Genomic DNA, 23,054 nt, shown 5'->3' on the forward strand with positions numbered 1-23,054 from the left:
AAAAACTATTATTTTAGAATTGTGTAATAGGCATAACCATTACAAAATATGCATATATATGTATATATATATTTTTTTAAGAGACAGGGTCGGCTGGGCATGGTGGCTCACGCCTGTAATCCTAGCACTTTGGGAGGCTGAGGCGGGTGGATCACAAGGTCAAGAGATCAACAGCATCCTGGCCAACATGGTGAAACCCCGTCTCTACTAAAAATACAAAAAGAGCTGGGCGTGGTGGCGTGCCCCTGTAGTCCCAGCTACTCAGGAGGCTAAGGCAGGAGAATTGCTTGAACCCGGGAGGTGGAGGTTGCATTGAGCGGGGATCACGCCACTGCACTCCAGCCTGGGCGCCAGAGCAAGACTCCTCTGTCACAAAAAAAAAAAAAAAAAAAAAAAGAGAGAGAGACAGGGTCTTGCTGTGTTGCCCAAGCTGGACTTGAACGCCTGGGCTGAAGGAGTCCTCCTGCCTCAGCCTTCCAAGTAGCTAAGACTGCAGGTGTGCACCATCGTGCCCAGCTAATATGCATATATTTTATTTCATGACAGTGTTTCTTTAAAATCCCAATATTTATTTTACAAGTAGATATCATGCCTTCTTGAAGCTTTGGTACTTGTCCACTTAGGTTTCTCCTTTAAATATTTGTATCAAATAATGTAACTCAACTGCCTTATTGATAACTGTAACTCCTTTTTTTTTTTTTTTTTGGCGATAGAGTCTCGCTCTGTCGCTCAGGCTGGAGTGCAATGGTGCGATCTCAGCTCACTGCAACCCCCGCTTCCCGGGTCAAGCCGTTGTCCTGCCTCAGCCTCCCTAGTAGCTGGGCACTACCATGCCCGGCTAATTTTTTGTGTTTTTAGTAGAGACAAGATTTCTGCATGTTGGTCAGGCTGGTCTCAAACTCACGACCTCAGGTGATCCGCCTGCCTTGGCCTCCCACAGTGCTGAGATTACAGGCATGAGCCACCGCACCCAGCACTTTTTTTTTTTCCTTTTTTTTGAGACAGAGTCTCATTCTGTCACCCAGGCTGCATGCAGTGCAGTGGCGTGATCTCGGCTCACTGCAACCTCCACCTCCCTGGTTCAAGCAATTACCCTGCCTCAGCCTCCCAAGTAGCTTGGATTACAGGCGCACGCCATCACATCCGGCTAATTTTTTGTGTTTTTAGTAGGGACGGGGTTTCACCATTGTTGGCCAGACTGGTCTCAAACTCCTGACTTCAGGCGATCCACCCACCTTGGCCTCCCAAAGTGTTGGGATTACAGGCATTAGCCACCTCATCCAGCCAACTGTGAATTCCAATGACCTTGTAATTGACTGTATAAATAATCCTTGAGATAAGTCATAATGTTATTTTTCAACATATAGTCAGAAACTAGGCTATTTTTTCTTCTAGTCCTTAATTCCAACTCTCTTCTCCTTGAATGACCCTTTCATCCAGATTTTCTATAAAATTAAGGGTAACTTTTAAATATTTTCTCATAAACTTCCTAATACAAAAGTAAGAACTATTATTACATTGATGGTTGGGTGCAGTGGCTCATGCCTGTGATCCTAGCACTTTGGGAGGCTGAGGCAGGAGGATTGCTTGAGGCTAAAAGTTCAAGACCAACCAGGCCAACATAGCAAAAACCTTTCTCTAAAAATTAAAAATAAAAAGAAGTATTATTTCCCCGGGCGCAGTGGCTCATGTCTGTAATCCTGGCACTTTGGGAGGCCGAAGTGGGCGGATCACCTGAGGTCAGGAGTTCGAGACCAGCCTGGCCAACATGGTGAAACCCTGTCTCCACTAAAAATACAAAAAAATTAGCTGGGCGTGGTGGTGGGTGCCTGTAATCCCAGCTACTTGGGAGGCTGAGGCAGGAGACTTGCTTGAAACCGGGAGGTGGAGGTTTCAGTGAGCCGAGATCGCACTATTGCACTCCAGCCAGCCTGGGCAACAAGACCGAGACTCCGTCTCAAAAAAAAAAAAAAAAAAAAAAAGTATTATTACATCGCTAAGCTTTGCATTAGTTTTTTTTTTGGTCAATGTTACCATTTTTCTTAGGTTTATATAGATTCAAACTTCAAAGTTGGCTATTTCAGTAGAATTAACAGCAATTAGTATGTATTTAAAAGTCAGCCTTTTCTTTATTCACATGAATAGTTGTCCTAATTCTGGGTTACTTTATTAGAAAATAAAGGCCATGGTACTAAATATGTTTATGTAATATGGAAAGGGCATCATCACATTCTATACCTAGGTAAGTACTAGGAGTACTTAACAAATATCAAACAGCCGGGTGCGGTGGCTCACACCTGTAATCCCAGCACTTTGGGAGGCCGAGGCTGGCAGATCACTTGAGGTCAAGAGTTCAAGACCAGCCTGGCCAACATAGTGAAACCCCACCTCTATTAAAAATACAAAAATTAGCCAGGCATGGTGGCGGGTGCCTATAATCCCAGCTACTTGGGAGGCTGAGGCAGGGAGAACTGCTTGAACCTGGGAGGTAGAAGTTGCAGTCAGCTGAGATCCTGCCACTGGACTCCAGACAGAGTAAGATTCTGTCTCAGAAAACAAAATTACAGGCTCACGCCTGTAATCCCAGCACTTGGGGAGGCCAAGGCAGGCGGATCACGAGGTCAGGAGATTGAGACCATCCTGGCTAACATGGTGAAACCCCGTCTCTACTAAAAATACAAAAAATTAGCCGGGCGTGGTGGTGGCCGCCTGTAGTCCCAGCTACTTGGGAAGCTGAGGCAGGAGAATGGCATGAACCCGGGAGGCGGAGCTTGCAGTGAGCTGAGATCGCACCACTGCACTCCGGCCTGGGCGACAGAGCAAGACTCCGTCTCAAAAAAAAAAACCAAAAATAAAAACAAAACAAAATCAAAGATGAGAATAAAACCTAATTGGTGAAAATCTTACCTATTAAAAGTCTATTCAATTATTTCTTGTGAAGAGTTCTTTTTTCTTTTTGCATCAGTGGAATCTAAAAAATTTCTTTATGCAACTGAGCAAAATTATACCAACTATCAAACATAAAACACTGGAATATGAGCTGAAGTAATGGCATTCTCCTGGCGCTTGCAACCCTATACTGAAATAAACCCATGCTTCTAAAGCAGTTCCATTAATTTAGGATGTAAAATTCAATATAGTTAAAATATGTTCTAGAATGCATCTGATAAAGTTTGAAAACAGACTTAGAGAGCCTGTGACAGTGTGTATTTTCAGATGGAAAAACTGTGCCTAAGGTGTTGGACAAATTATTCAAGAACTGATTGTGTTCTTAAAGATCCCCTAGATCAGCAAATACCCAGGGTGATAATTGGCTAAGTGATAATCATACCAATTAGGCTGCAGAGGCAGTGTCAGATTTTTAGTTCAAGATCCTATTAACAGCTGAGCCTACTCATTACACTTGTCACTGGTAGAGGTTCTCTGTGTCCTTGGACAGGATTTGCATCTCTGCCTCACAGACAGGAAGTTTGGGAGACATCTGCTCAGTTGAGGATAAAAACTTTAATTTCACCTGGAATAAATTAGCTTATTTTTCTTCAGATTGGCCACAGATACAGGTCTGCCAATCCCATTCATTTATTTATTTCTCAAATGTTTGCTTCTCTTTTTCTAGTAATAAAGCAATATATATTTATTGTAGCCAGTTTGAAAGATACGGAAAAGTAGAAAGGAAGCAATACAATTCACCCACAATCTCTCTCAATGAAAACTGCTGTTAACATTTTGGTGACTTTACTTGAATCATACTGAATATACAATTTTAAATCCTGTTTTTCACCTTTTAACATTTGTGGTGAATATTTTTGTAGGTTATTAAAAGTTTGCAAATACAATATTTTTAAGGTTGACATAATATTCTATAGGATGAATAAATTATACTTTTTAAAAAACAAAATACTTTCCTATATTGGCTATTTAAGTTGCTTCAAGATTTTTACTGTTGTAAATAATGATGAGCCACTTCCTCCCTCTCACCCAGGACAAAAAAAGAAAAAATATATATAAATGATGCCGTTAAAATCTTTCTTTCTTTTTTTCCGCTGTAGAGAGGAGGATTAATGTTCTTGCCTGGGATGGTCTCGAACTCCTGGACTCAAGAAATCCTCCCACCTGAGCCTCCTAAAGCATTGGGATTACAGTCATGAGCCACTGTGCCCAGCCTTTTTTTTTTTTTTTTTTTAGGCTAGTTATTGAAAGCACTGGAAGTGGAGAAGAAACAAATCTGTAACTGGTTGTGATCAGTCTGTTTTAAACATCACTGCATTCAGACCAGCCTCATGAACAAAGTTTTTGATTTGCAATTTGGAGACTCAAAAATGAGGAGACTGTTTTCTCTCAACAAATTGAAAACTATTACCATGAAAATGTTTATACCTTGCTTTTTAAAAAATATTTTTGATTGCCAATATTCTCACTAAAATGTTTATCATATATCAATTTGTGTCTACTTTGAAAACAAACTATTTGAAATACTGCATAAATAATATCACTTCAGGATTATCTCTTTTATCAGTTTGTCTCTTTTTCGTGGAAAATTTCAGAGTATTCTGTTAATTCTTTTTTTCTTTTTTCAATTTATTTATTTGAGACAAGGTCTCAGTCTCACTTTTTTGCCCAGGCTGGAGTGCAGTGGCACAATCATGGCTCTCTGCATTCTCAACTTCTGGGGCTCAACTGTTTCTCCTACCTCAGCCTCCCAAGTAGCTGGGACTACAAGTGCATGCCATCATGCCCGGCTAAAAAAAAAAAAAATTGGCCGGGTGCAGTGGCTCACACTTGTAATCCCAGCACTTTGGGAGGCGGAGGCGGGTGGATCACGAGGTCAGGAGTTCAAGACCAGCCTGACCAAGATGGTGAAACCCCGCTTCTACTAAAAATACAAAAACTAGCCAGACATGGTGGCACACGCCTGTAATCCCAGCTACTTGGGAGGCTGAGGCAGGAGAATTGCTTGAACCCGGGAGGCAGAGGCTGCAGTGAGCCAAGATCATGCCATTGCATGATCTTTTTTTTTTTTTTTTTGTAGAGACAGGATTTCACTATGTTGCCCAGGCTGGTCTCAAACTCCTGGGCTCAAGCGATCCTAGTGCCTCAGCTACCCAAAGTGCTGGGATTACAGGCATGAGCCACTGTGCCCAGCCTCTGCTGAATTCTAATCATGCGGAGCTGTGTGGGCTACAGCAAATGCCTAGTAGATGTGTGAGCCTTGTATAAAGCAATCATGTCATTAGAGAAAGATGTAAATTTAGAATTATAGATTGGCACAACAGTCTTATAGCCTCAGTGTGTCACCTTCTGTTGATCTTATCATGGTATGTACAGAAGTATTATATGGCCAGGCGTGATGGCTCATGCCTATAATCCCAGTACTTTGGGAGGCCGAGGCGGGCGGGTCACCTGAGGTCAGGAGTTCAAGATCAGCCTGGCCAACATGGTGAAACCCCATCGTAGAGATAAAATACATCGTAGTAGATAAAAATACAAAAATTAGCTGGGTGTGGTGGCACGTTCCTGTAATCCAGCTACTCGGGAGGCTGAGGCAGGAGGATCCCTTGAATCCGGGAGGAGGACGTTGCAGTGAGCCGAGATCGCGCCATTGCACTCCAGCCTGGGCAACAAGAGCAAAACTCTGTCTCAAAAAAAAAAAAAGTTGCTCTAAGCCAACGTGCTACTATAGTATTGTTGATTTCAACACCATCTTTTTATTGAGGCAAATAAACTAAGTTAGAAATTTGCATTTATAGTTAATTTATGTATATGGAGGCAAAACTTTCTGCTTTAATTTATATTTGAAACTACTTGTTTAAATTACTTTTGATACTATATGGCACAGTAGATAACAGTGCCGCTCTCAGAAAGAGAATAAATCCTAAGAGAGCAAAAGCTCCTTTTAATAAAGGTCTGAATGGCTGCATAAAACATTAGAGGGCTAGTTCCTTCTCCTTGGGAGTACGTTTATTTGGGTAGCAGCCAGGGAGACTGAAACAGTTGAACTGCCCTTCACAAAGGTTGAGAAAGATCGAATTACTGTTACACTTCAGGGGGCTGGAGATGGTACCTGGGTGAATGACCATGTGAAGAAAGGTGGGGTGGCTTCCAAGATGGAAGTGATGGCTGGGGAACTTGGCTTGAGCTGGGATACTTGTAATGGTGCCTTTTTGCCTCCTATCTGTGTGATTTTTGGGACACAGCCTCTTTGTTATTAGAGTAGTGAATTTTCAAATGCAGATAAGCAAGTCAATCTAAAATGTATTTTTTTGGTCAGGCACTGTGGCTCACGCCTGTAATCCCAGCTCTTTGGGAGGCCAAGGTGGGAGGAACGTTTGAGCCCAGGGATTGGAGACCAGTCTGGTCAACATAAGAAAACCTCATCTCCACTAAGAATGAATAAATAAATAAATAAATAAATACTACTACTAATTAGCTGATTGTGGTGGCATGGGCCTGTAGTTCCAGCTAGTGGTGGGGCCGAGGCAGTAAGATCCCTTGAGCCCAGGAGATCGAGGCTGCAGTGAGCTGATAGGGCCACTGCACTCCAGCTTGGATCAGGGTGTGACCCGGTATCTAAAAACAAAAAAGCATTTCTTCAAGTTAGTATTTAGCTGGTGTTAAAAACAAAAACATGACTTGATAATTTAAAAGGACTCTAGGCTGGGCGCAGTGACTCAAGCCTGTAACCCAGAGCTTTGGGAGGCCAAGGCAGTAGGATTGCTTGAGCCCAACAGTTAGAGACCAGCCTGGGCAACACAGCGAGGCCTCATCTCTACAAAAACTACAAAAATTAGCCAGCAGTAGTGGCGCGCCCCTGTTGTCCCAGCTACTCAGGAGGCTGAGGCAGGAGAATCGCTTGAGACCAGAAGGTCGAGGTTGCAGTGAGCTATGATCACACCACTGCACTGCAGCCTTGGTGACAGAGCGAAACCCTGTCTCAAAACAAACAAAAGGACTGTAAAGTGCATTCCTAATGAAGTCCTGAATGGAGGGTCTGCTGCTCTTCTGGAAACCTTTGGATTGTTAACCTCTACCCCTCCTCTTTTATTTCCACACCTTATTTCATTTTCTGTCCTGATACTCCTGGCTAGATGTTTGGTTCAGTGGAGTAAGGGCAGATTTCGGTGCGGAGACTCCAGCTCTGCAGTGCTATGTGACCCCACTGTAGGTTCAGCACCTTGATTTCCTTATCTGATATACTTACTCGGTAGTTTTAGGACATAAGATCAAGGGTTCAGCACAACGGCTTGAGACACATACGCGACCCTCAGAGTGAGGGTCTGCGAGAATGCAAGCACCCTGGACATGGTCCAGAGTAGCTGGACTTCTTCCCGAGTGCACTGCGTGGCCAGCAGGTGAGCGCGGCCCCCCGCCTCGCAGCACCCCGGGTGTGCGGCCGCAGGTGCGCGCCCGCGCTGCTCCCCTCGGCCAAAGGGCGAGGCAGTGGCGCGGCCGGGCGGGGCCGGCCAGAGCGAACCGGCTCCGGCTCCGGGGCCGCGCCCAGGGCGCTCCGCTGGGCACAGCAAGTTCTTGGCTCCTTCCCCGTCCGGAGGAGGCGGCGGCGGCGGCGGCGGCGGCAACAGGATGAACCCTCCGCGCTCTCCTTCTCCCGCCCTTGGGGGCCTGCTGGCGATTGGCTCCAGAGAGGAAGGCGTGGAGGCAGCCCCGGCCTGGCAGCTGCCGTAGCGGCTTTGAGTGAGTGCGGGAGCTGCAGATACCGAGGCGCTGCGGCTGCCGCAGGAGAAGTCGGAGCCAAACTCTCCGCGACGCCGGGAGGGAGCGTCCCGGGAAGGAGAGGGAGAGGAGGCACTCGCTGAGGAGACGCCGCAGTAGAGGGCGCCTCCAGAGTCGCGCCGAACCTGGGCATGCAGGCGACGCCCCCCAGGGGCCGCTCGCGGCTGGACGGGAGCGGGAGGAGTCGCGGAGCGGCGGTCGAGCCCGGCAGGATGAGCGACGAGGGCGGCTCCAACTTCAGGCGGGTGGCGATCCGGCGGAAGTCCAACCCCTCCTACCTGCCGCCCGGGGTGCCCCGGCCCTGGAGCAGGCCCGCGTCGCACTTGGGACGTGTAGGGACGGCTGCCTTCAAGGGCCAGGTGCCCTCAGGCGCCACAGGTAAGCGCCTCGGGGCGCGAGGGAAGGGTGGCCCCGGCGCGTAGGTGCGGGTGAGGGGCGCTCCCAGCGCCCTGCAGGTGCGCCCTCTCGTACCCCCCTGCGGAAGTAACTGGTTCGGGAGACTCGTTGTGGAAGGCTGCGCTCGGCCACCCACTCCCTTAGCTATGCTGTCCCTTCCCCCAGAGGACCTTGGGCAGGAACCCGCCTACCGCCGAGCTTGCCCTGGAGGTCACTTATCAGAAAATTCAGAAAGTAAAGGTAGAATTCTTTTTTTCTCTCTAACTTTTATTAGGAATTGAAAAGACCAGTTTTCTAGTTACTGAAGCTTAAACTGCTTCGCTAAATTCCTGCTTTGGGCAGCCGTGGTGGAGGCCTAATACGGTGAAGGGGAGGCTGGTGTCCGCCCTGGTCTGACAACCTGGGTGTGGTGAGCAACCTCCTTAGTGCCTGGGTTTTCTTAAAGGGACGCTTGACTCCCAGGCTGACTGTGAAAAGCGGCAAGGAAAGCTGTTCCTAACATCAGAAAACGGAATCATTATTGCTGTTTTCATGTTAATAGGTTCATATGTCAGTAATGCGGTGTTTTGATTTCTGAATTCTCATTGAATCTTAAAGAAGTCCTCAAGGTGATCTATTCAAGGCGATCTATTCAAGGCCACGTAATCTCCCCTGTCTTGTAAATGTGTTCTCTTCTCCCCAGGCGAGTTTGAAACTAGGGATTTCTTTTTTCTTTGATTTGCAAAACTTCTTTAAAATCCCCTCCCCTCCTTTATGCGGTAACCAGAGATGTCTGGTATGTAGACCAGCTTACGAGGCAAAACCTCATTTGAGCAGCAGAAATACAAATAATTCTAATTACTTTCACGCATTTCATTCTGATTAAGCAAATATGACGATTTAAATATGATAAATATTAGAGCTTTTAAACGTTCCCTTTTAGTCCTGGTTCTGAACTTGTAGTAGTCATAGAGCAGAAAAACATGATGAATTAAAAAGATATAACTACACTAGATAAGGGCAGAAATTGTGAGGTGAGAAAATATGTAAACAAGTAACTGAATTACCGTGCCTTCGGTCTTCATTTCCTCGTCTTCAAAATGAGGACACTAGTGAAACAGTGTCTGAACTCTCTTCCAGTCTTAGGTGTGATTCACTGAAATTAATGGGAGGGTGTTTTCTTCCTTATCAAATGAAAATGATTTGCTTTGGATCGAAGGTATTTATTTAATGGGTTTTCAAGTTATTTAATGTACAGAATTTGTTAATCATCAACTGTTTTCAGTTGGAGGATAGTGGGCACCAAATTCCTTATTTTTGCGAGACGGAGTCTCACTCTGTCGCCCAAGCTGGAGTGCAGTGGCATGAACTCAGCGCACTGCAACCTCTGCCTCCCGGCTTCAAGCGATTCTCCTGCCTCAGCCTCCCAAGTAGCTGGGATTGCAAGCATGCGCCACCACGCCCAACTAATTTTTCTGTTTTTAGTAGAGACGGGGGTTTCACCATGTTGCCCAGGCTGGTCTCGAACTCCTGATCTCAAGTGATGCGCCCGCCTCAGCCTCCCAAAGTGCTGGGATTACAGATGTGAGCCACCACTCCCGGCCTCAAATTCTTTATTCTATCATTTTACTTAAAATCACCTGGCTAAATTACAAACCCATTGAGTAGGGGAAAAGAGGAAGTGCCCTCTTAGCAGTAAGGGTAAAAGGGAGTTGTGGCAGTCTACAAATCATTTCTATAAGGTGGCTCTGCTTTTTCTCTTTTCCATTCTTTTTTTTTTTTTTGAGACGCAGTTTTGCTCTTGGCGTGCAGGCTGGAGTGCAGTGGCACAATCTCGGCTCACTGCAACCTCTGCCTCCTGGCTTCAAGATTCTCCTGTCTCAGCCTCCGGAGTAGCTGAGATTACAGGTGCCTGCCACCACGCACAGCTAATTTTTGTACTTTTTTTTTTTTTTTTGAGACGGAATCTGGCTCTGTCGCCCAGGCTGGAGTGCAGTGACGCAATCTCGGCTCACTGCAAGCTCCGCCTCCCGGGTTCACGCCATTCTCCTGCCTCAGCCTCCTGAGTAGCTGGGACTACAGGCGCCCGCCACTACGCCCGGCTAATTTTTTGTACTTTATTAGTAGAGACGGAGTTTCACCATGTTGGCCAGGCATTTTTTTTTTTTTAAGACACGGGATTGCTTGGCACGGGGGCTCACGCCTGTAATCCCAGCACTTTGGGAGACCAAGGGGGAGGATTGCTTGAGCCCAGGAGTTTGAGACCAGCCTGGGAACATTTGAAAACCCCGTCTCTACAAAAAATGACCCCGTGTGGGCTGAAGTGGGAGGATCGCTTGAGCTCAGGAGGTGGAGGCTGCAGCGAGCCATGATTGTTTAACTGTATTCCAGCCTGGGCAACAGAGTGAGACCCTGTCTCAAAAAGAGAGAGAGAGGGAGAGAGAGAGAGATGGGAGGGGAGTCAGAGAGAGATGGGGTCTCACTGTGTTGCCCAGGCTAAGGCTAGAGTGCTGTGCCTATTCATAGGTACAATCGTAGCTCACTATAGCTTCGAACTCATGGGCTCAAAGCTATCCTTCTGCCTCAGTCTCTTAAGTAGATGGGACTACAGGCACACACCATTTTTTTTTTAATTCAAAGAAAACCCAGAGCAGTTTTTTTAAAATGGAGAACCTAGCACTACCTTTTCTAGGTGTGTTACATTGCCTCGATATTGTAAACCGGCTGAAACTCAAAATTCTTGTTGCTATTTTCAGGGTCGAAAAGTAATTATCTTAATAGATACAGCCATTCCCCTTACCATGATAAAATCTGTAATATCTGTAGGTGAATGATCTAGTGTTTTGAGAAGTAGTCTCAAACTACTGGATGACCACACCCTGTTCAATTTGGGAAGGGTAAAAAATATTTTAGAAAGTGCTTTCTTCTTTGACTCAAATTTGCCTCCCTATTAGTTCAATAGTATCATTAGATAACTCTGTTCTTCCCCCTCATCAAAAAGTAAACCAGATTTAAGTTAACGAAAAGTGCCAGTTCATTCTATAGCACCTAGGAAAATATTTATATATGAAAACCACAAAATTTAAACGCATTACAAAGTAGGCATTACTCAATTGAAATGTCACTTTCCCTCTTAAAGAAGAAGGAACAAAAATTGAAAACTCAAGAACTTGGCAGAAAATTCCATTTAGCATTGTTATGTCATGTTCTGTGGTTATAAACCCTGCTGTTTTTAGAGTTCTATGCTTTTTGGCAAAAATAATAAAGTGTACCAACTGCATCCTTTATGTATTCCTGAATGTGAAGCTCCCCATTTAAGTGAAACAGAAAGGTGAAGCAGTTAAGACATAGGCTTTGGGGTTATATAGCACTCACGTTCTAGTCCCTCTTCCATAGCTAGCTGTGTGAATTGGACGGTCTCTTAATTTCTAAGTTTCTTCATCTGGACAATGGAGATAACAGTCCTTATAATTGGTGCACTCCTATAGTCTTAGCTACTTGGGAGGCTGAGGCAGGAGAATCACACTACAAGCCATGAGTTTGAGGATGAAGTATGCTACGTTTGCACCTGTGAATAGCTACTGCACTCCAGCCTGAGCAACGTAGCAACACTCCATCTTTTTTTTTTTTTGAGACTGAGTCTTACTCTGTCGCCAGGCTGGAGTGCAGTGGTGCAATCTTGGCTCACTGCAACCTCCGCCTTCTGGGCTCAAGCGATTCTCCTGCCTCACCCTCCCTAGTAGCTGGGACTACAGGCACACACCACCATGCCCAGCTAATTTTTGTATTTTTAGTAGAGATGGGGTTTCACCTTGTTGGCTAGGATGGTCTTGGTCTCTTGACCTTGTGATCCACCCGCCTCAACCTCCCAAAGTGCTGGGATTACAGGCGTGAGTCACTGTGCCCGGCCAAGATTCCATCTCTTAAACACACACACACACACACACACACACACACACACACACACACACACACACACACACACACACACACACACACACACACACACACACACACACACCAAAAAAAACAGTACTTAATAAGATTGCTGGCAGAATTAAGTAAAATTGTACAGGTTAATGTCTGGCACAAAGCAAACAGTATCATAACAAGGAGTCATTATTTTTACTCATCTCTGTGTCCCCAAAAGTCTAGCACTAGTACTGGCATATAGGAGACACTCTATAGATACTTAAATAAATTAATGAATTAATGCTGTCCCCCTGTGATGTTCATAACAACTACTGTTCATTGAATGCCTTTCCTTTTCTTTTCTTTTTTTTTTTTTTTGAGACAGAGTTTCGCTCTTGTCGCCCAGGCTGGAGTGCAATGGCAAGATCTTGGCTCACTGCAACCTCCGCCCCCTGGGTTGCAGCAATTCTCCTGCCTCAGCCTCCCGAGTAGCTGGGATTACAGGTACCTGCCACCACGCCCGGCTAATTTTTGTACTTTTAATAGAGACAGGGTTTCACCACGTTGGCCAGGCTGGTCTCAAACTCCTGACCTCAGATAATCCACCCGCCTCGGCCTCCCAAAGTGCTGAGATTATAGGCTTGAGCCACTGCAACTGGCTATTGAATGCATTTCCTCTTCTTTTCTTTTTTTTTTTGAGATGGAGTTTCACTCTTGTTGCCCAGGCTGGAGTGCAATGGCCTGATCTCGGCTCACGGCAACCTCCACCTCCCAGGTCCAAGCGATTCTCCTGCCTCAGCCTCCCGAGTAATTGGAATTACAGTCATGTGCCACCAAGCCCGGCTAATTTTGTAGTTTTAGTAGAGACGGGTTTCTCCATATTGGTCACGCTGGTCTCGAACTCCCAACCTCAGGTGATCCGCCCACTTCAGCCTCCCAAAAGTGATGGGATTATAGGCGTGAGCCACTGCGCCCGGCCTATTGAATGCATTTTCTACACTGAGAACTGTATTGTGGTACACACAAATATGCATGTGTGTAAATTTACAGCAATTTACTAAGTAGGTAACATTATGCTCATTTTACAACTGAAAATTTGAGACAGAGTTTTACTAACTGGCTTGGCATTATTAACTGGTAGTTGGTTAGCCAGGATTCAAACACAAGTATGTTTGGCATCAGAGGCAGTGCTCTTACCATATTCATAAGTAGCCTCTTTGGAAAATGAGTTGGCTTCTTTAGTCCTAGTCCTAAGCAAGTTGCTGGGAAGTGCTATGAGAGCGAAGAGGGTAAAAAACACCAAGTTGTCTTTAGGCATGGAGTGGGGGGAACATTTTGACTGTTGTGGCCCCATAAATTTAAAGATCTAGAAGTCATTTGGTTACCCTCTCTCAAAATGGTTTTTTTTTGGGATGGAGTCTCACACTGTTGCCCAGGCTAGAGTGCAGTGGTGCCATCTCAGCTACTGCAACCTCCGCCTCCCGGGTTCCAGCTATTCTCTTGCCTCAGCCTCCTGAGTGGCTGGGACTACAGGTGTGCGCCACCACGCCTGGCTAATTTTTGTATTTTTTAGTAGAGACGGGGTTTCACCATATTGGCCAGGTTGGTCTCAAACTCCTGACCTCGTGATCCGCCTGCTTCAGCTTCCCAAAGTGCTGGGGTGTGCTCACCTTTTTTTTTTTTTTTTTTTTTGAGACTGAGCCTCGCTCTATTGCCCAGGCTGGAATGCAGTGGCATGATCTTGGCTCACTGCAACTTCCGCCTCCCAGATTCAAGCAATTCTCCAGCCTCAGCCTCCCAATTAGCTGGGATTACAGGCGTCCGCCACCACACCTGGCTAATTTTTGTATTTTTGTAGAGATGGGGTTTCACCATGGTGGCCAGGCTGGTCTCCAACTCCTGACCTCAAGTGATCCTCCCACTTCAGCCTCCCAAAGTGCTGGGATTACAGGTGTGAGCCACTGTGCCCGGCCCAATGCTTCCTTTTATGGAACCTTAGTTCCAGGCCTCAGGTTCAGCTTTTTCCTGTTGTGAAAACCCAAGGCCAAAACTTCGGTCCCCTGCAAGGCTCTTAGTCCCCTAGGCTTTCAGGTTCCTGGCAATGGCTTTGCCTCTTGGGCAGCATAGTCTTACAAGTTAGTTACTTAAGTTAGTTACTTGTGTTTAAGTTTTGGGTTCTCTTTTTTTTTTTTTTTGCTTGCCTTTGGGCACCTCCTTTATTTTGTTATGAGCTCAGCAATGCATTTGTTGTATCTGAGTATTTGAATATCTGTTGTAATTTATTCAGCATCTGGGTGCTTTGTGGTGAGGGACTTTTCACATTATTTACTTGGTAAACTTTCTATGTAAGTACAGTTGTTTTTTTTTTCTGGTACTCACCATGGCTGGAATGTTCACATTTTCAACATATACCCCAGTATCCTGAGAACTTCTAGAGTACTAATTTCATCTTTGGGGAAGAGGGATAGAAATTTTGGTGAGAGCAATACAAAAAAGTACTATTGATTGAATTCTGGCACTGAACCAGGACTATGTGTATGTTACCTCTAGTTCTTATAACAACCCTGAAAAAATAGGTGGTATTATTACAATTTTAGGGAAGGAAAAAACAAAGTTTCAGGAAGTCCTATTGCAATGCCCTGCACCTAGTAAATTTCAGAGGCAGGATTCAGACTTATGTCACTGGCTTCAGTGCTTGCATGCCTGTTAACACCTGTTCTTAAGGTTTTCCAGGGCTTTGAGTGGCCCAATGTAAAGCAATAACCATAGGTCATTTGCATTCATGTGTTAGAGCTAATGTTATTTGTAACATTAAAAAATCTATATTATATTTTTAAATAAAAGTATCTTTAGTATTATTAGAATCATACAATGTTCTAAACAAGTAAAGATTTACACTAAAATGATGGATGGTGTGCATGTGCATGAATATCATTAATGCTTCTTAGAAGCTCCTTAAAGATAGGCTCTGAAATTGGAACCAGGAAAGGTTTCTTAGAAGTATTTCCTTCCAAGAACAGTTTATTTATTTTTATTTTTTATTTTTTATTTTTTTGAGACAGAGTCTGGCTCTGTCGCCCAGGCTGGAGTGCAGTGGCGCAATCTCGGCTCACTGCCAGCTCCGCCTCCCGGGTTCACGCCATTCTCCTGCCTCAGCCTCCAGAGTAGCTGGGACTACAGTTGCCCGCCACCACGCCTGGCTAATTTTTTTGTATTTTTAGTAGAGACGGGGTTTCACCGTGTTAGCTAGGATGGTCTCGATCTCCTGACCTTGTGATCCGCCCGCCTCAGCCTCCCAAAGTGCTGGGATTACAGGCGTGAGCCACCGAGCCCGGCTCCAAGAACAGTTTAAAGAGCAGTCAGTGGTTGTTTTTTTTTTTTTTTTTTTTTAAGAAGGAGTTTCACTCTTGTTGCCCAGGCTGCAGTGCAGTGGAGCAAACTCGGCTCACCACAACCTCCGCCTCCCGGGTTCAAGCAATTCTCTTGCCTCAGCCTCCCAAGTAGCTGGGATTACAGGCAAGCGTCAATATGCCTGGCTAATTTTGTATTTTTAGTAGAGATGGGGTTTCTCCAAGTTGGTCAGGCTGGTCTCGAACTCCCGACCTCAGGTGATCCACCCGCCTTGGCCTCCCAAAGTGCTGGGATTACAGGCGTGAGCCACTGCGCCCGGCCTAGTCAGTGGTCTTTTAATGGATAGCCATGTAAACTTGTGGACCTAAGAACATTGAGAGACTCTTACTCCACAGTCACCTGCTTGCTTGCATTCCTTTTCTCTGCTGAAGGAAATCTAGGTTCATGGTTTTAACTGGTAACAGAGAAGAGGAACTGGAACTTGTTGAGGGAATGGGAACTTGATTGGGGGTCTGCCTAAGGTCACCTGCTGTTGGAGTCAGTCCTTTTATAGGGAGATAACATACATATAGTTCTGGTTCAGAACCAGAATTCAATCAATAGTACTTACTTGTATTGCTCTTACTCAAATCTCTTTTTTTTCAAATACGCATTTGCTGGAAAATTGATTGAAAAAGGATTAGAACATGATGCATTTATTTTTTATTTTATTTTATTTTTTGAGACGGAGTTTTGCTCTTGTTGCCCAGGCTGGAGTGCAATGGCGTGATCTTGACTCACTGCAACCTCCGCCTCCTGGGTTCAAGTGATTCTCCTGCCTCACCCTCCTGAGTAGCTGGGATTACCGGCATGTGCCACCACGCCTGGCTAATTTTGTATTTTTAGTAAAGACAGGTTATCTCCTTGTTGGTAGGCTGGTCTCGAACTCCCGACCTCAGGTGATCCGCCTGCCTCGGCCTCCCAAAGTGTTGGGATTACAGGTGTGAGCCACTGTGCCCAGCCTACATGATGCATTTAAATATATGGATGTGGGGCCGGGCACAGTGGCTCATGCGTGTAATTCCAGCACTTTGGGAGGCAGAAGCAGGTGGATCACTTGAGGTCAGGAGTTTGAGACCAGCCTGGCCAACATAGTGAAACCCTGTCTCTACTAAAAATACAAAATTAGCCAGGCGTGGTGGTGGGCGCCTGTAATCCCAGCTACTTGGAAGGCTGAGGCAGGAAAATCGCTTGAACCCAGGAAGCAGAGTTTGCAGTGAGCTGAGATTGTGTCACTGCACTCCAGCCTGGGTGACAGAGCTAGACTCCATCTCAAAAAAATTAAAAAAAAAATAAAGAAAAAATTTATGCATGTGAAATGTGGTGAGAGATTCAGTAGGTTTGGACAGGAGCTTATGGATCTGCATTTTTAATAAGTATATTAGATAATTCTGATGATCTGCTTGGCTTCCAAATGCCATTCTACCAGCTGTATCAGAATTACTTGGGATTGCTAATTAAAAATCTCTAGCCACACCCTTGACATAGAGACTCAGAATCTGAGGGTTAGGGTTAGAGAGGCTGTTTTTGTTTGTTTTTTATTTTTTTGAGACAGAGTCTTGCTCTGTCACCCAGGCATGATCTCAGCTCACTGCAACCTCCACCTCCCAGGTTCAAGCAATTCTCTGCCTCAGCCTCCCAAGTAGCTGGTATTATAGGCACCTGCCACCATGCCCAGCTAATTTTTGTATTTTTAGTAGAGATGGGGTTTCACCATCTTGGCCAGGCTGGTCTTGAACTCCTGACCTCGTGATCCACCCGCCTCAGCCTCCCAAAGTGTTGGGATTACAGGCGTGAGCCACCACGCCTGGCCAAGAAGCTGTATTTTTTTTTTTTTTTTTGAGACAGACTCTCACTCTTGTTCCCCAGGTTGGAGTGCAATGGCACGATCTCAGCTCACTGCAACCTCCCCTCCCGGGTTCAAATGATTCTCCTGCCTCAGCCTTCCAAGTAGCTGGGATTACAGGCACCTACCACTACGCCCAGCTAATTTTTGTACTTTTAGTAGAGACGGGGTTTCACCATGTTGGCTAGGCTGGTCTCGAACTCCTGACCTTAGGTGATCCACCTGCCTTGGCCTCCCAAAGTGCTGGGATTACAGGCGTGAGCCACCACACCTGGCCAAGAAGCTGTATTTTTAACAAGTGCCCAGACGATCCTGATGTACAACGAGGTTTATAAGCTTCTGTGCATTCCCAAACATGGGTAAACCCCACTTTGGTCCTGAGGACAGGTGGCCAAGATTTGCAGGAATAAGACAAGGAATGCTATAGATTGTCCCTCAATACATAATCTGGGCCCTCTGTACTTTCTGGGATACTTTTTGCTCATTTCTGTTTGACTCCTCATTGCACTTTTTGTATCTGTTACAGGTCTTTCCTACTTTGTTCTTTTGTCTCAACTCCACCCTCTCCCTCTTGAAGTAGACCTGAATTTGTGCTGATACACAATTTTTATCAGACTGGGGTATCTGAGGTGAGCTCAACCGACCTGTCACTTCAGACTTGGTTTATAGTCTCCTTTATTGCAGCCCTCTGCTTTTCCTAATCTGGCAGATAAACCCAGTCCTCCGAGACATTTCTCCTCTGTTACCTTCCATGGTTTGCCCCTTTACTCTCATTTATAGGCTATTTTTTCCCCTCCCCACCCCCAATGAGGTAATCCTGGACTTTATTTATTTATTTATTTATTTATTTATTTATTTATTTATTTTTGATAAAGAGCCTTGCTTTGTCGCCCAGGCTGGAGTGCGATGGCGCCATCTTGGCTCACTGCAACTTTTACCTCCCAGGTTCAAACGATTCCCCTGCCTCAGCCTCCTCAGTAGCTGGGATTACAGGCCACACCATCATGTCTAGCCAATTTTTTTTTTTTTTGAGACAGAGTTTCGCTCTTGTTGCCCAAGCTGGAATGCAATGGTGCAATCTCGGCTCACTGCAATCTCTGCCTCCCGGGTTCAAGCAATTCTCCTGCCTCAGCCTCCCGAGTAGCTGGGATTACAGGCATGTGCCACCATACCCGGCTAATTCTGTATTTTTAGTAGAGACGGGGTTTCCCCATGTTGGTCAGGCTGGTCTTTAACTCTCAACCTCAGGTGATCCGCCCACCACGGCCTCCCATAGTGCTGGGTTTACAGGTGTGAGCCACCGCACCTAGCCTAATTTTTGTATTTTTAATAGAGATGGGGTTTCGCCTTGTTGGCCAGACTAGTTTTGAATTCCTAGCTTCAAGTGATCCACCTGCCTCGACCTCACCATCCTAGACTTTAAACCTTGAAATTTTCTAGAGCTGCCTCCCAGTGACTTTCTTAACTTACTGTGTGGAGCTGCCTTGCTGCCCTCACTTCTTCATCTTCCTCACCCCGTCCTCACCACTTTCTTGTCTTCTTTTGGACTGGCTTGTGTTTACAACATTGGATTAGCAGTTGTGAGGTCAGCAATGAATTCCCAAATAGCATTCAGCGCCTATTTTCAGCCCTTGTTAATTTTTCTTTGACATTTGTACCTTTTTAAAGCTCTTTTCTTGGTTCTGATGACCTGAGATATCCTGATTTTCTTAACTCATTGGGTCTTCAACTGTCTTCCTCTGGCTTTGCCATTTTCTCCTTTCTCCTCTTGTCTTCATTGGGGGTCCCATCTGCCCTCTGGGAGGGTTCAGCAGAGGGTATCTATAGCTACTCCGCGTTTTCAAGGGCCTGCTTAATGAATATAAATGCCCCAAGGGCACCAAGTCACAATTTCTTTTTACATTGCAATCCAGCCCCTTCTCCTGACTTTCCTTGGCAATTTTACTAATCTTGCTCTTGTTTGGCTTCAAATTTTGTTTTAAAGTGGAATCTACCTGCCACCCAATGAGCTACCAGTTCTTATCAGTTTTCCTTCATTTCACATTGAATGTTTTTGCCTTATTTCAGTTCTTATCAGTTTTCCTTCATTTCACATTGAATGTTTTTGCCTTATTTTTGGCGTATTTCTCAACAATAGTGTTGCTATTCATTCTACATAACTCTTTCCTCCCCCCAGTAATTTTTCTTTTCTTTTTTTTTTTTTGAGTTGAAGTCTCACTCTTGTCCCCCAAGGTGGATTGCAATGGTGCAATCTTGGCTCACTGCAACCTCTGCCTCCCAGGTTCAAGTGATTCTCCTGCCTCAGCCTCCCAAGTAGCTAGGACTACAGGCGCCTGCCACCACACCTGGTTAATTTTTATATTTTTAGTAGAGATGGGGTTTCACTGTGTTGGCCAGGCTGGTCTCAAACTCCTGACCTCAGGTGATCCGCCTGCCTCGGCTTTCCAAAGTGCTGGGATTACAGGTGTAAGCCACTGCACCCAGCCTCCCCCCAGTAATTTTTCTTAAATCTGAGTATGAATCATATCTTTGCCATAGTCAAAAACCTTCCATGTCTCCCCAGCTGCCTGTTACTGATATCTGTGATGGGATCCAGAAATAATCGCCTTAGTGATTGTTGGTTAAACCTTACCAGTAACCCCTGGAATAGGTATATCTTTTAAAATCCACACAAATATTTAGTCTTATTTGAACTATGAAAGCTAGACTAGTCATGCATTGATCACACTTTAGAAGTTGTGTGTATGTTTGTTTTCAGGAATATATTTGGCATCATTCGGTCCAGTCGCAGTAGCTCACATCTGTAAAACCAGCAGTTTGGGTGGCCACATCGGGAGGATTGCTTGAGTTTAGGAGTTCAAAATCAGCCTGGGTAACGTAGTGAAACCTTGTCTTGTCTCTCAAAAAAAAAAAAAGTCAAGAAATTTGCCAGTATGGACCGGGTGCAGTGGCTCACGCCTATAATCCCAGCACTTTGGGAGGCCGAAGCGGGTGGATCACGAGGTCAGGAGATTGAGACCATCCTGATTAACACGGTGAAATCCCACCTCTACTAAAAATACAAAAAATTAGCCGGGTGTGGTGGCAGGCGCCTATAGTCCCAGCTACTCGGGAGGCTGAGGCAGGAGAATGGTGTGAACCCGGGAGGCGGAGCTTGCAGTGAGCCAAGATTGTGCCACTGCACTCCAGCCTGGGTGACACAGCGAGATTCTGTCTCAAAAAAAAAAAAAAAATTTGCCAGTATGGCCTGTAGTCTTAGCTACTCAGCAGGGAGCGGTGGGAGGATTGCTGAACTCCCAAAGGGCGAGTCTGAGGCTGCAGTGACCTATGATCACACCACTGTATTCCAGCCTGGGCAATGGAATGAGACTGTGTCTCAAAAAGAAAAAAAAAAAGAAATTGGCATCATTTGCAGGGCATTGTCTTGAATTTGTCATCTGTTCTTGAATTGCAGTTGACAGTGTAGGCATTAGCACCAGCAAGTGTTCTGGGAGCCTACAGTCAACTTTGTATTATTGCCTCACTTAAGCGAGAATCAGTTGCTGTGCCCCTCACACATGCACATCCATTCATTGGAATTAAACTGTCAGCCTTCATCAACTGCAGTGTCTGTGGAAACCAGGGAGCTACCACAGTTCTGGGAACCGCACTGAGCCTCAGTGCAACTTTGAACAAAATGCCAAATGTCCACTCTGCTCTGCAAGGCTGGGGTTGTCCCCTGGAGCCTCTGACAGGGTTTTGTTTTAGGCCACATGTTAATAATAGTCTTAAAAAGCACAATGACTTTACAATGAACTCTTTTTTTTTTTTTTCGAGATAGAGTCTCACTCTGTCGCCCAGGCTGGAGTGCAGTGGTGAGATCTCTGATCGCTGCAGCCTCCGCCTCCCAGGTTCAAGCCATTCTCCTGCCTCAGCCTTCCGGGTAGGTAGGATTACAGGCATGCGCCACTACGCCCGGCTAATTTTTGTATTTTTAGTAGAGACGAGGTTTCGCCAGGTTGGCCAGACTGGTCTCGAACTCCTGACCTCAGTCAATCCACCCGGCTCAGCCTCCCAAAGTGCTAGGATTACAGGCATGAGCCACTGCGCCCGGCCGCTTATTTGTATTTTTAAAACATATGGGTGGGGCGCGGTGGCTCAAGCCTGTAATCCCAGCACTTTGGGAGGCCGAGGCGGACGGATCACGAGGTCAGGAGTTGAGACCAGCCTGACCAACATGGTGAAACCCCCTCTCTACTAAAAATACAAAAATTAGCCAGGCGTGGTGGCACACGCCTGTAATCCCAGCTACACAGGAGGCTGAGGCAGGAGAATTGCTTGAACCCGGGAGGCGGAGGTTGCGGTGAGCCGAGATCGCGCCGCTGCACTCCAGCCTGGGCGACAGAGCGAGACTCAGTCTCACAACAGCAACAACACGAGAAACACATGCTAGGAGGTGAAAAGTCAGCATGTGGAACCATATAAATTATAAGATACCCCAAACTGAAGAATACTGAGGGGTCATTGCTTACCATTTCAAGTACAATGCGGTATAAAAATCAACTCAAAAAGGCATGCTGGTTGAGTGCAGTGGCTTATGCATGTAATCCCAGCACTTTGGGAGGCGAAGGTGGGCATTATTACCTGAGGTCAGGAGTTCTAGACAAGCCTGACCAACATGGTGAAATCCTGTCTTTACTAAAAGTACAAAAATTCACAGGGTGTGGTGGCGGGCGCCTGCAGTCCCAGCTACTCGGGAGGCTGAGGCAGGAGAATCTCTTGAACCCAGGAGGTGGAGGTTGCAGTGAACTGGGATTGTGCCACTGAACTCCAGACTGGGCGACAGAGCGAGACTCCATCTCAAAAGAAAAAAAAAAAAGGCACATAGAGAAAAAGCATACAGATTTATTAACGTGCACACGTGAGAATCACAGAATGATTGCCCAGTATCCCAATGAGGCCCAAATACTTACATAATCTTATTTCAGAAGGGAAGAGGAGATAGGGAATGTTGGTATTCTGCTGAGTAATAATTGATTACTGTGGAGAATGAATGGATGAGGGAACAGAGATTGACGTGTAAATGATTCTGTTTGGAAATGGAGTGATCCCGAGAGCCAGACGTTATTTTGTAGAAAGGTCTGATTAGGTCTGGTTACATTCTTGGTCATCTTTTCTGCAGTGGATAGTGAGATAATGGAGAGAAGGAAAAAGTATTGTTTTTTTTGGGTCTATCTGGTGTTTATGTAGACAGAGGAAAAATCTATTCCTAATACCTGTTGATTTCTAAGGGCTTTTAATTAAAAATACTCATTATCTCAGGAGGCCATGTTTTGGGGTGGAAATTCCTTGTGCTCCTTCAATTGGAAGTTATGAAATTGTTATAGGCTAGGTATGGTGGCCCACACCTGTGTTCCAGCACTTTGGGAGGCCTAGGTGGAAGGATTGCTTGAACCCAGAAGTTCAGGACCGGGCTGGGCAATAGGGAGTCCCCTTTTTGTTTTGTTGTTGTTGTTGTTGTTTTGAGATGGAGTCTTGCTCTGTCACCAGGCTGGAGTGCATTGGCGCGATGTTGGCTCACTGCAACCTCCGCCTCCTGGGTTCAAGCGATCCTCCTGCCTCAGTCTCCACCACACCCATCTAATTTTTTGTATTTTTAGTAGAGACGAGGTTTCACCATGTTGGCCAGGATGGTCTCAATCTCTCGACCTCGTGATCTGCCTGCCTTAGCCTCCTAAAGTTCTGGGATTACAGGCATGAGCCACCGCGCCTGTCCAGAGACCCATTTTCTAAAAATGTTTTTTTTTTTTTTTTTTTTTTTTTT

At 45.6% G+C, this 23,054-nt stretch overlaps 1 protein-coding gene across 5 annotated transcripts in view; it reads left to right on the forward strand.

The window, feature by feature from the left end:
* The first annotated feature begins 7,388 nt into the window (after positions 1-7,388).
* Positions 7,389-23,054, forward strand: part of FGD4 (FYVE, RhoGEF and PH domain containing 4) — a 242,713-nt gene continuing 227,047 nt past the window's right edge. For 3 of the 5 annotated variants that reach the window (XM_063672604.1, XM_063672609.1, XM_063672605.1), the window contains exon 1: positions 8,015-8,106. Coding sequence is in view for 1 of the 5 variants with exons in the window: in XM_054442565.2 (XP_054298540.1) it covers positions 7,860-8,106 (247 nt within the window). In the remaining 4 variants the exon portion in view is untranslated. Of the gene's footprint in view, positions 8,107-20,034; positions 20,124-23,054 lie in introns of those variants that run through there. The other 2 variants (XM_054442565.2, XM_063672606.1) reach the window with 2 other exon arrangements.

Source organism: Pongo pygmaeus, chromosome 10 (genome assembly GCF_028885625.2).
Source record: "Pongo pygmaeus isolate AG05252 chromosome 10, NHGRI_mPonPyg2-v2.0_pri, whole genome shotgun sequence".
In the NCBI taxonomy this organism is placed as follows: Eukaryota; Metazoa; Chordata; class Mammalia; order Primates; family Hominidae; genus Pongo; species Pongo pygmaeus.